The 13,958-nt window shown below is 37.1% G+C and overlaps 1 protein-coding gene across 13 annotated transcripts in view; it reads left to right on the plus strand.

Annotated features, from left to right (window-relative positions):
• The window catches only part of FAM135A (family with sequence similarity 135 member A), a 144,035-nt gene that overhangs the window by 35,896 nt on the left and 94,181 nt on the right, over nt 1–13,958 (plus strand). For all 13 annotated transcript variants that reach the window (XM_008994639.5, XM_035296043.3, XM_008994644.5 and 10 more), the window contains exon 4: nt 973–1,052. In XM_008994639.5, the coding sequence (XP_008992887.2) occupies nt 973–1,052 (80 nt within the window). The remainder of the gene's footprint in view (nt 1–972; nt 1,053–13,958) is intronic.

The raw sequence follows: 13,958 nt of genomic DNA on the forward strand, positions 1-13,958 counted from the left end.
TCATGTCCCTTTAAAGCCATGTTGTGACTTTTAATGTTCCAAATTTGACTGACCTTCATTTACTCTTTGTGATCTGATGATAGATCCTTTCCAAGATGACACCTTCCTAGAATAATAGTAATTATTATATTTATATTTTTTAATCTTTGAATTTTTTATTTGCAAATTTAGTATCTGAAACTACTCTCTAGGATATTATTGAAGAAAAACAAATATTAAACATTCACTTCCTCAGTATATATCTAAACTTATCCCTAATTTATAATGTTGATTGAGCTTTTGGTAATTTTGTGTGTTTGTATAGGTGTATGTATCCTCCATTACATACACAACTTTGCAGTGTGATGATGTTAAAAGACAGTCATACTATAGTTTCTACATTATAATCTTTTTCTTAAAGTTATTACTAATGTTTGTAGATTTTAAATATATATATACTATTTCAAAATCTTTTAGAATAAATAAGCAAGTAAAAATACATAACCAAATAGCTCTGATCTTGAAAGAACTGGAATTCTTTAAAACAACTAGATATCTTTATTTTGTCATTTTTGTTATGATCATTTTTAAAAACTGTATTGGATCTTGTATTTTCTCAAAATTACATTTAGAAGTAATTATCTCTTTATTTTTTAAAAGAAAAAAATGACCCAGGTGAAACAGTGAAGCTCTTAGATGTTTTTCTAATTCCACACTTTGCTATCACATTCATATAAAGTAAGAAATATTATATGTGTTGTATCTGTTTCTTTCATTTATCTTTATATATGCTAGGTTTCCCTTTTGGTTATATGCCATGCTTATATTTGATACCTAAGCCTGATTTTCTTTTTCCAACAATAGTAAATGTTATGGGAGACTGATACAATTAGACCAACTTTATTATTTTAATATACATACAAATATGGAAGTTGGGACATTGAATATTTTTAAATATGTTTCGAAATAACTTCCTTGTTTATTTTGCTTTAGTTTTTACCAGATTCGTGCTTCTATGAAAATTCCATCAAGAATTCCCCACAGAGTAGAAGCTAGTTTGTTACATGTAACAGGTAAGCTAAGGAATATGTTCAAATTTAAAAAGTAATCTGAAATAGCATTATAATATTCAATAATAACTTCATTAATTTTTTTTGTTACAGATATAAGATACCACGTAACCATATTTATTATCATGATAACCACGATAATAAATATATCTGGGGCCACAATAAAACAAGATCAGTTGTCTCCTTCTTAGGTTTCTTTTTTTATTTTTTATTTTATTTTATTTTTTTTGACACGGAGTTTCGCTCTTGTTACCTACCCAGGCTGGAGTGCAATGGCGCGATCTCGGCTCACTGCAACCTCTGCCCCCTGGGTTCAGGCAATTCTCCTGCCTCAACCTCCCGAGTAGCTGGGATTACAGGCACGCGCCACCATGCCCAGCTAATTTTTTGTATTTTTAGTAGAGACGGGGTTTCACCATGTTGACCAGGATGGTCTGGATCTCTTGACCTCGTGATCCACCCGCCTCAGCCTCCCAAAGTGCTGGGATTACAGGCGTGAGCCACCGCACCCGGCAGGTTTCTTAAAATGAACACATCAAAGAATGTATATTAAAGTTTCATGAAAACAAACGTAGGAGTGGTATCCATTATATAAGACGCAGTGTAAAAAGATGCACAGTAAATGGCAACATATAATATGACTAAAGGTATTTTGTGATAAAGTTTTGTGATATGCAATTTGAGGGCTTTTTTTAAATCAATTGTTTTTTCTGGGTTAGGTTCTCTAATTATGAAACAGAGCCAAAATGCAATGTAGGAAGGTATGAAATAGACATGTTACAGCAGCTTTGTTAGTTACTCATATGCTAAGGAGAGATACGAGCATTAAAGGGGTTAAATTAAAACTGATGGCCCTGACGTAATTACTGGTCATTTTTTAGCTTTCCCAATACAATTTATGCTATTTCATTACATGTAGTTAGAAAATGAACTAGTTAATGAAGCATTCTAAAGAGTTATTATGTAAGCCTAATATGAATTGCTAGTTTTAAAAGCATCATAAAAATAATAAAATAAACATAACACTAGAGCTATGGTGAGCATAATTCAGTCCATTTTGAAATTTTAAAAAATTTGTTGGGTATTTGAAGTGTTTAGGATTATCTTAACATACTATAGATACTAAAATGTTGGTTAATGTTAAGTTTTAATGAATTGTACATAGTATAGAGTTTATCTTCCTGAAGACTGTCAAAATGCTCACAGAGGTCAGTTGCTTATGACAAATATATATGTGTGTGTGTGTGTGTGTGTGTGTGTGTGTGCACGTGCGCACACACACATACACATGTATATATATATATATATTTTGTATACTCATTCATCTTAAAATGAAAATAATTTATTCTTGACTTGGCATACATGTTACTGTATGTATTATTGCAATAATAGGTCTTCTTTTATAAATCTGCTTTCCGTAAACACAGAGGTAATAAAACAAACATTACATGATATTGTATTTTTAATAGCATTATACCAGAAATTTTTAGAAGATTATATACATTTTAATTGAATTATAGCAACCAAAATAGCAAGCACAAGAACTAGATTTCGGACAGAAGAAGAAAGAAACACATAAAATCTCTTTCACTCTTTTTTCTCATTCTTTTTCAAAATAGCAAACTTTTTACCTATTGTGTCTGAAATTTACTACCAAATATGACTTCTCAAGATCTTTCGTATATCAAATATTGTATCAATGTGTTTTATTTTTAATTCTCTAATTTATGATAACTTGTTTTCTTGTTTGTGGTTTGCAAAGATATGTGCAAAGCCTTTCAAATAAAATGACTGAACAAATTAGGAGACATGCTATTTTCCCCTGCTCAACACTGTTACAGCGTGATTACCTTTTATGTATAGGTCATTGTCCATAGCTTTTGAATCTTGTTTCATCCCCTGGGCACTTGTAATAAGGTAAATCTGGTAAAGTATCAAGTATTTTCTGCCAGTGTACCCCAGAGTAGCCTCGAGCCTGTTAAATGTTAAATTAATATGAATATTATAGACGATAGTGGTTGATGGGGAATATTATAGACGATAGTGGTTGATGGGATGTGGTGACTTATCAGAGTCTCACAAGTGTTAGTTTAAACCAAAATAATGTTCTTCTGTCTAGATGCATTTCCTCCCCAGCAATCTGAAAAAAAAAAAAAAAAAACAGAGCAAAGAAGGCAGCCAACTTACTATAATCTTTGAGATACTGTTGCTGCCTTCTATATCCACTCAAAATTTCATTTTCTAGTAGTACTAAAGAGTTCTTATAGTGTATATCTTTTTACTATTAGTAAATTATTAAGGAAAGTTACCCTTCTTTTCTGCCTTAAGAAATTATTCCCATGTATTTAACAAACTTTTAATAAATGCATATCATTGATTTCTACCCTTATCTTTAAACATAATACCTTTATATAGGATAGTTTTGCTTTGTCGTCTGTGTTAATTTTTTACCTCTGTTTCTTAAAAATTAATTTCTTCTTTTAAGGGCTTGGATTTTCTCTATACTTTTTGTTACCTGCTCTGTTTTTCTTTTAACTTTGATTTATACTTTCATCTTAATAGCTTTTCCTTCCAGCACTGAATTTTACCATAATTCTCATATATTCTGTATATTTTGAGAAAACTTTTAGGAAAAATAGTTTAAAATCATGATTTTTGTCTGTGAGTTACAGTAGAGCAAGTTGAATGGGATGGGAATTAGATGGTATTATACAGTATTGCAATACATTTAAATTATTTCCAGCACAAGATTATGCTGACAGTGAGAGGTTTGAGTCAGGATATAGCTGTCATCTGCAATAAATCAGTCATGAAAGACAATGAGTATTTATAGAACTATTGAAAATTGGTTAGTAAGAAAGCATTCACAGACTTGTGAAGCAGAGAAGTCATTGCTGGTTTTAGGAATCTGGCTCCATTTTGAAATGTTATATAGTTTCCATAAAAAGTTTAAATAATGACTTTTCCTAGTAGTGATAGTATTGTTAAGATTAAATGTATTTTGTTTAGTTTGCTTTTTAATATTCATCTATCTTTCTTTCTCGAAATTTTTTTTTATAAAAATAATACAGGCATATGGTTAAAAAGGATCAGTTAGTACAGAAAGACTTGTGCTAAAAATTATAGTTTGTTTTCTCGATGTAACAACTTTTACCCATGTCTCTAGTCCTAAGGTTACCTCCATGTGAATATTGTCAATGGACTTCCTGTTATGATAAAAAGACAATTTATCTTATTTACACCATTTCCTTGTTCCCTCTCCCCCACCCTTTTTAAAGAGATACTATTATTCTCTTATCTGTTTCTAACCAGTCTCTGTAGTTTCGAACAGTATATTTAAAGCTCCAGTTTCTACTTTGCTGATGATGGCAGATTACTCATTTTGAAATAAGGATATATTGTCACCGTTTTTTTCTCTTCAAATTTTCTCTCTTTACTTTCTAATCTCTGTTGGAATTGTCAAGTTTGCTGACATTCATATCCTGTTTTGTAACTAGTTAAATCTTTTGTCCTTTATCTATTGGTTGATCCTGAAGGTTGAAGGCAACTGTTTGCATTTTGGTGGTAACAAAGGGTTTCTAGAATGGAAATGACTATCTAATGTGAAGAAGGAAGATCCTAAGTGTCTAGTAAGACGATTAAGGCAGGTCTAACTTCAGTATTGATGTGAGTCACTGTTAGATAGCTAGCCAAGAATAGTTTTCTGAAAACGAATAAAATCATTTATGAGATGGGAAACAAACTATTATAACCAAGAGCAAGAAGGAAGAACTGAAGAGAACATATAGATAGACGGATAGATCTGTCTGTCTGTCTGTCTGTCTGTCTGTCTGTCTGTCTGTCTGTCGCTACATATTAGATACATAGAGAGACAGACAGACAGATTTTTTCCCAGTGGAGTCTCACTGTTGCCCAGGTGGAGTGCAGTGGTGCGATCTCTGCAACCTCCGCCTCCTGGGCTCAAGCAATTCTCCTGCCTCAGCCTCTCGAGTAGCTAGGATCACAGGCACACACCACCATGCCTGGCTAATTTTTGTGTTTTTAGTAAAGATAGGGTTTCACCAGGTTGGCCAGGCTGGTTTCAAACTCCTGACCTCAAATGATCTGTTGCCTCGGCCTCTCAAAGTGTTGGGATTACAGACTTGAGCCATTGCACCCAGCCTATGGATAGATTCATCTTAATGTGGTTTAGAAACTGTTAATTCAGAGATGCAGGTCTGATATAGTTAACAAAATAGTGACTTGGAATTAGGAGTCTTCTGTTTTCCTGTTGTGCTAACTGGGAAAACTCACTTAACCTCCTTGAGCCTCAGTTTCTCATCTGTGACATGTATTACCTGCTTGACAGGGTTGTTGTGCATTAAATAAGTAAAGTACTTAGACTGTAAAGGACTGTATACATGTTAAATACTGAGTTCTAGAAATATAAGAAATAATGGGAAACAGTCATGTTTTGACTCATGTTATGCACCATTTTATGTAAAGAGCTAAAACTTACGATAAAGTTCATTTGATTTTTTTTCTGTTTTATATAATTTCTATTATATAGCAAGTTAATTATGTGCATATGATAATATTTCATGTTAATAAGTATAATCTTAAAATTTAATATTTTTCTGAAAACCAGTAAAACTATGAGATAGGAAACCTGAACTAGTTTGACCAAGAGCAAGAAGGAAGAACTGAAGGGAAGGTAACTCACAGAAGATCCTTCATTTATATATTATTGTATAATTATGTTTATATGTAATATATAATTTATATATAATCTATAATCATGGAAATCTAGGGACCTGGGATTGCCTTTCTATTCTTATAAAGCTAGTTTAATCTGTGAGTGTGGTTTTTTTTTTTTTTTTGAGACAGAGTTTCGCTCTTGTTACCCAGGCTGGAGTGCAATGGCGCGATCTCGGCTCACCGCAACCTCCGCCTCCTGGGTTCAGGCAATTCTCCTGCCTCAGCCTCCTGAGCAGCTGGGATTACAGGCACGCATCACCATGCCCAGCTAATTTTTTGTCTTTTGACTAGAGATGGGGTTTCACCATGTTGACCAGGATGGTCTCGATCTGTTGACCTCGTGATCCACCCTCCTCGGCCTCCCAAAGTACTGGGATTACAGGTGTGAGCCACCGCACCCAGCCTTTGAGTGTGTTTTAATTGGGCATAACTAGTTTCAGATCTTATTCTGCCACTCACTAGCTATTTGGTTGTAAGCAAATTATTCCATTTCTCTGAGTCCTTCTTTCCTAATCAGTGTAATAGCTATAATCCTTCTCACAGTGTACATGTAAAAATTAAATTAGAAAATTTGGTAAAGAGACCTAGTGCCATGCTCAGTAAATATCTTTTCCCTGTGTCTTGCCCTCCCTTTCGGTCCTAAATTGCTCCAGTAGTGAAAATGCTAAAATAAGGTGGACTCTAGTGTCTCTGTACCAGCTTGAAATAAGGAAAAACAGCCTAAGAAAAAGCCATTTATATGTAATTTTCTTCTTGGTTTTCAAGAATTAGATGTAAGTGTAGGCAGGTTGGTTGAATGGTATGGTTTAACTTTTTTTATAACTTCTTTCCATCTTTTCCTCCCAATGAGATAGCTCTTTCTTATTATTGTAGGAGTTCTATGGTATATTTAAGAGAACACATATGTTTGAAATAGTTCATCAGTGTGACATTGATGGCCAAGCACAGGCTGTGACACAAACATCTGTGGCATTTGATTTCTGGACATATCAGAAACTTGGTGTCTGTAAAATGTATATATTAATCCCTATGACATAAGGTTGCCAAAATCATTAATAATGATTTCCAAAAAGCACAGTGCCCAGCACACAGTAAGTGCTGTGTATTTAGTAGCTAGTGGTAGTAGCAGTGGTATTGGTAGTACTAAGATTGAAGTAGGAAAAAAAAGGGAAATTTTACAAAAATTCAAATGATAATGTATAGGGAAGGCCATAATACAAAAAAAAAGTTCTCCATTTTTGATAAAAGCTTTACAACTAGATAACCATTTAGACTTACAAGAAATTAGCCCAGGTTGGTTAAAAAAAGAAATTCCATCTAAGCACAGCTGCATTAAAAAAAAATTGATTCATTTGTATTTGACCAGGTTTTTCCTAAGGCTATGCCTCTGTCTTGGGTAATATTCTTTGTTTGTATATATGTATTTTATTTTTGTTCCTATATACTACCACCCAGCTTTTAGGAAAGTGATAGCATTTTCTTTTTTTTTTTTTTAATTTTTCATTGCATTTTAGGTTTTCGGGTACATGTGCAGAACATGCAAGACAGTTGCATAGGTACACACATGACAGTGTGTTTTGCTTCCTTTCTCCCCTTCACCCACATTTGGCATTTCTCCCCAGGCTATCCCTCCCCAGCTCCCCGCCCCCCGCTGGCCCTCCCCTTTTCCCCCCAGTAGACCCCAGTGTTTAGTACTCCCCTCCCTGTCTCCATGTGTTCTCATTTTTCATCACCCGCCTATGAGTGAGAATATGCGGTATTTCATTTTCTGTTCTTGTGTCAGTTTGCTGAGAATGATGTTCTCCAGATTCATCCATGTCCCTACAAATGACACAAACTCATCATTTCTGATTGCTGCATAATATTCCATAGTGTATATGTGCCACATTTTCCCAATCCAGTCTATCATCAATGGGCATTTGGGCTGATTCCAGGTCTTTGCTATTGTAAACAGTGCTGCAATGAACATTCATGTGCATGTGTCCTTATAGTAGAACGATTTATAGTCCTTTGGAGAAATACCCAGTAATGGGATTGCTGGGTCAAATGGAATTTCTATTTCTAAGGCCTTGAGGAATCGCCACACTGTCTTCCACAATGGTTGAACTAATTTGCACTCTCACCAACAGTGTAAAAGTGTTCCTTTTTCTCTACATCCTCTCCAGCATCTGTTGTCTCCAGATTTTTTAATGATGGCCATTCTAACGGGCGTGAGATGGTATCTCAATGTGGTTTTGATTTGCATCTCTCTGATAACCAGTGATAATGAGCATTTTTTCATGTGATTATTGGCCTCATATATGTCTTCTTTCGTAAAGTTCATATCCTTTGCCCAATTTTGAATGGGCTTGTTTGTTTTTTTCCTGTAAATCTGTTTGAGTTCTTTGTAAATTCTGGATATCAGCCCTTTGTCACATGAATAAACTGCAAAAATTTTTTCCCATTCTGTTGGTTGCCGATTCACTCTAGTGACTGTTTCTTTTGCCGTGCAGAAGCTGTGGAGTTTGATTAGGTCCCATGTGTCTATTTTGGCTTTTGTTGCCAATGCTTTTGGTGTTTTGTTCATGAAGTCCTTGCCTACTCCTATGTCCTGGATGATTTTGCCTAGATTTCCTTCTAGGGTTTTTATGGTGCCAGGTCTTATATTTAAGTCCTTAATCCATCTGGAGTTAATTTTAGTGTAAGGTGTCAGGAAGGGGTCCAGTTTCTGCTTTCTGCACATGGCTAGCCAGTTTTCCCAACACCATTTGTTAAACAGGGAATCCTTTCCCCATTTCTTGTTTTTGTCAGGTTTATCAAAGATTGTATGGTTGTAGATATGTTGTGTTGCCTCCGATGCCTCTGTTTTGTTCCATTGGTCTATATCTCTGTTTTGGTACCAGTACCATGTTGTTTTGATTACTGTAGCCTTGTAGTATAGTTTGAAATCCAGTAGTGTGATGCCCCCCGCTGTGTTCTTTTTGCTTAGAATTGACTTGGCTATGCGGGCTCTCTTTTGGTTCCATATGAAGTTCATGGTGGTTTTTTCCAGTTCTGTGAAGAAAGTCAATGGTAGCTAGATGGGGATAGCATTGATTCTGTAAATTACTTTGGGCAGTATAGCCATTTTCACGATATTAATTCTTCCTAACCATGAACATGGACTGTTTCTCCATCTGTTTGTGTCATCTCTTATTTCGTTGAGCGGTGGTTTGTAGTTTTCCTTGAAGAGGTCCCTTACGTTCCTTGTGAGTTGTATTCCTAGGTATTTTATTCTTTTTGTAGCAATTGTGAATGGCAGTTCGTTCTTGATTTGGCTTTCTTTAAGTCTGTTATTGGTGTAGAGGAATGCTTGTGAGTTTTGCACATTGATTTTATATCCTGAGACTTTGCTGAAGTTGCTTATCAGTTTCAGGAGTTTTTGGGCTGAGGCAATGGGTCTTCTAGGTATACTATCATGTCGTCTGCAAATAGAGACAATTTGGCTTCCACCTTTCCTATTTGAATACCCTTTATTTTTTTTCTTGCCTGATTGCTCTGGCTAGAACTTCCAGTACTATATTGAATAGGAGTGGTGAGAGAGGGCATCCTTGTCTAGTGCCAGATTTCAAAGGGAATGCTTCTAGTTTTTGCCCATTTAGTATGATATTGGCTGTTGGTTTGTCATAAATAGCTTTTATTACTTTGAGATACGTTCCATCGATACCGAGTTTATTGAGGGTTTTCAGCATAAAGCGCTGTTGAATTTTGTCGAATGCCTTCACTGCATCAATTGAGATAATCATGTGGTTTTTGTTTTTGGTTCTGTTTATGTGGTGAATTACATTTATAGACTTGCGTATGTTGAACCAGCCTTGCATCCCTGGGATGAATCCTACTTGATCATGATGGATAAGTTTTTTGATATGCTGTTGCAATCGGCTTGCCAATATTTTATTGAAGATTTTTGCATCTATGATCATGGATATTGGCCCGAAGTTTTCTTTTCTTGTTGGGTCTCTGCCGGGTTTTGGTGTCAGGATGATATTGGTCTCATAAAATGATTTGGGAAGGATTCTCTCTTTTTGGATTATTTGGAATAGTTTCAGAAGGAATGGTACCAGCTCCTCTTTGTGTGTCTGGTAGAATTCGGCTGTGAACCCATCTGGACCTGGGCTTTTTTTGTGTGGTAGGCTCTTAATTGCTGCCTTGACTTCTGCCCTTGTTGTTGGTCTAATCATAGTTTCAGCTTCCTCCTGGTTTAGGCATGGGAGGACACAGGAGTCCAGGAATTTATCCATTTCTTCCAGGTTTATTAGTTTATGTGCATAGAGTTGTTTGTAATATTCTCTGATGATGGTTTGAATTTCTGTGGAATCTGTGGTGATTACCCCTTTATTATTTTTTATTGCATCTATTTGGTTGTTCTCTCTTTTCTTTTTAATCAATCTGGCTAGTGGTCTGTCTATTTTGTTGATCTTTTCATACAGCCAGCTCTTGGATTTATTGATTTTTTGAAGGGTTTTTCGTGTCTCTATCTCCTTCAGTTCAGCTCTGATCTTAATTATTTCTTGTCTTCTCCTGGGTTTTGAGTGTTTTTGATCTTGCTCCTCTATCTCTTTCAATATTGATGATAGGGTGTCAATTTTGGATCTCTCCATTCTTCTCATATGGGCACTTATTGCTATATATTTTCCTCTAGATACTGCTTTAAATGTGTCCCAGAGATTCTGGCATGTTGTGTCTTCGTTCTCATTGGTTTCAAAGAACTTCTTTATTTCTGCCTTCATTTCATTGTTGATCCAGTCAACATTCAAGAGCCAGTTGTTCAGTTTCCATGAAGCTGTGTGGTTCTGGGTTGGTTTCTGAATTCTGAGTTCTAACTTGATTGCACTATGGTCTGAGAGACTGTTTGTTATGATTTCAGTTGTTTTGCATTTGCTGAGGAGTGCTTTACTTCCAATTATGTGGTCAGTTTTAGAGTAGGTGTGATGTGGTGCTGAGAAGAATGTATATTCTGTGGATTTGGGGTGGAGAGTTCTGTAAATGTCTATCAGGTTAGCTTGCTCCAGGTCTGAGTTCAAGCCCTGGATATCCTTGTTGATTTTCTGTCTGGTTGATCTGTCTAATATTGACAGTGGAGTGTTAAAGTCTCCCACTATTATTGTGTGGGAGTTAAGTCTCTTTGTAAGTCATTAAGAACTTGCCTTATGTATCTGGGTGCTCCTGTATTGGGTCCATATATGTTTAGGATCGTTAGCTCTTCTTGTTGTATCGATCCTTTTACCATTATGTAATGGCCTTCTTTGTCTTTTTTTTATCTTTGTTGCTTTAAAGTTTATTTTGTCAGAGATGAGAATTGCAACACCTGCTTTTTTTTGCTCTCCATTTGCTTGGTAAATCTTCCTCCATCCCTTTATTTTGAGGCTTTGTGTATCCTTGCATGTGAGATGGGTTTCCTGGATACAGCACATTGATGGGTTTTGGATTTTTATCCAATTTGCCAGTCTGTGTCTTTTGATTGGTGCATTTAGTCCATTTACATTTAGGGTTAATATTGTTAATATTTGATACTGCCATTTTTATGCTAGCTGGCTGTTTTGGCTGTTAGTTGTTGTAGATTGTTCATTATGTTGATGCTCTTTAGCATTTAGTGTGATTTTGGAATGGCTGGTACTGGTTGTTCCTTTCTATGTGTAGTGCCTCTTTCAGGAGCTCTTGTAAAGCAGGCCTGGTGGTGACAAAATCTCTGAGTACTTGCTTGTTCGCAAAGGATTTTATTTTTCCTTCACTTATGAAGCTCCCTTTGGCTGAATATGAAATTCTGGGTTGAAAGTTCTTTTCTTTAAGGATGTTGAAGATTGGTCCCCACTCTCTTCTGGCTTGTAGTGTTTCTGCCGAGAGATCTGCTGTGAGTCTGATGGGCTTCTCTTTGTGGCTGACCCGACCTTTCTCTCTGGCTGCCCTTAGTATTTTCTCCTTTATTTCAACCTTGTTGAATCTGACGATTATGTGCATTGTGGTTGCTCTTCTTGCAGAATATCTTTGTGGTGTTCTCTGTATTTCCTGCATTTGAGTGTTGGCCTGTCTTGCTAGGTGGGGGAAATTTTTCTGGATAATGTCCTGAAGAGTATTTTCCAGCTTGGATTCATTCTCTTCCTCACATTCTGGTACGCCTACCAAAGATAGGTTAGGTCTCTTCACATAGTCCCACATTTCTTGGAGACTTTGTTCATTCCTTTTTGCGCTTTTTTCTCTGATCTTGGTTTCTCGTTTTATTTCATTGAGTTGATCTTCGAATTCTGATATTCTTTCTTTTTCTTGGTCAATTCGGCTATTGATACTTGTGCATGCTTCGCGAAGTTCTCGTATTGTGTTTTTCAGCTCCTTTAATTCATTCATATTCCTCTCTAAGTTATCCATTCTTGTTATCATTTCCTCGTATCTTTTTTCAAATCTTTTTTCAAGGTTCTTAGTTTCTTTGCATTGATTTAAAACATGTTCTTTTAGCTCACAAAAGTTTCTCATTATCCACCTTCTGAAGTCTAATTCCGTCATTTCGTCACAGTCATTCTCTGTCCAGCTTTGTTCCCTTGCTGGTGAGGAGTTTTGGTTTTTTTTAGGAGGCGAGGTGTTCTGGTTTCAGATGTTTTCCTCCTTTTTGCGCTGATTTCTTCCCATCTTGTGGATTTATCCACCTGCCGTCTGTATAGTTGCTGACTTTTCAATTGGGTCTCTGAGTGGACGCCCAGATTGTTGATGATGAAGTATTTCTGTTACTTGGTTTTCCTTCTACCAGTCTAACCCCTTCACTGTACGACTGCTGAGGTCCACTCCAGGCCCTGCTTGTCTGGGGTACACCTATAGCAGCTGCGGAACAGTGAGGGATGCTACCAGTTTCTTTTTCTGCTATCTTTGTCCCAGAATGATGCCTGCCAAATGTCAGTCTTTTGGATATAGAGGGGTCAGGGAGCTGCTTGAGGAGACAGTCTGCACTTTATAGGAGCTCAAGTGCTGAGCTGTGAGCTCTGTTGTTCATTCAGGGCTGTTAGGCTGCTACGTTTAATTCTGCTGCAGCAGAACTCTTAAAAAAAAACCTATTTTTTTCAGATGCTCTGTCTCGGGGTTGGGGCTTTTTTTTTGGGTGTCTGTTGCGCTGTCCTGCCCAGCTAGGAGGCAGTCTAGTCACTATTTGCCTGCCGAGGCTCCACCCTGCAGGTGTGAGGTTCGCCCTGTTGCTGCAGGCTCTGCCCTGCTGCTGCGGTCTCCGCCCTGCTGCCACAGGCTACACCCTGTGGCAGAGTCTCTCTCTTTTAGCGGGTTGCCTCGGCAACGGCAGGCTGCGTCAGCAATGGGCATGTACCTCAATAGTGGCAGATTGCCTCGGTAATGGTGGGCGCCCCTCCCCCACGGAGCTGCACCGTCCTGGGTTAAGCTGTGCCCGCAGGGAACTTCTTTACCCGGAGCGTTTGGGATCGCCATTTTGTTTGTCCCACTCCGCTACCCCAAACGCTGTTTCCCTGGAATCTCCTGGCCTGGCTCACTGCCCAAGTCCCGTTCAGTCTCAAGTTCAGCCCTTTCAAGTCTCAGATTGCCAGTTCAACAGGACACCCAGACCAGTGCGCTTTGTGCGGAGCGCTGTGTAGTGCTGCTGCGCTACAGCCCCGGCTGCCGGCTGCACCAGCCAAAACCTCTGCCTGGTGTCCCACATCTCTTTTATACCTGGGAATTTCCCCATTCTGTGGGCAACAAAGATCCGTCTGGAAATGCAGCCCTGACTCACCCTCTCCGCGCATTCACCAAGAGCTTCAATCCTGGGTTGTTCTCACTGTGCCATCTTTAGTTACTCCAGTGATAGCATTTTCAAAAAGTTAACATCAAGGAGAAAGGAAGGCTAGAAATTCTTATTTCTAGTTATTAAAAGTAAATAAAAATAAAAGTTATAAAAAGTAAAATTCTAATTATTAAAAGTAAGGAAAGACTATCCCAGTCACTTTATTTTGGCAGTGGTTAATTAGCTACTTGGAATAAAGTTTCAAGTATTTTGAAGTGCTTTTAGCAGAACCATATCTTTCTCCTCTGTTATTTGTCTTCTTAAGGTTTGCTCAGCCATCAACTTTTCAGGCCCTTCCTTTGAGAGCCAATGATATGTTGAGATAGTTCTGCTGTGTTAAGATTTTTCATGATTTGATCCTATGCTATATGTCACATTTT

This window comes from Callithrix jacchus, chromosome 4, assembly GCF_049354715.1.
Source record: "Callithrix jacchus isolate 240 chromosome 4, calJac240_pri, whole genome shotgun sequence".
Taxonomy (NCBI): domain Eukaryota; kingdom Metazoa; phylum Chordata; class Mammalia; order Primates; family Cebidae; genus Callithrix; species Callithrix jacchus.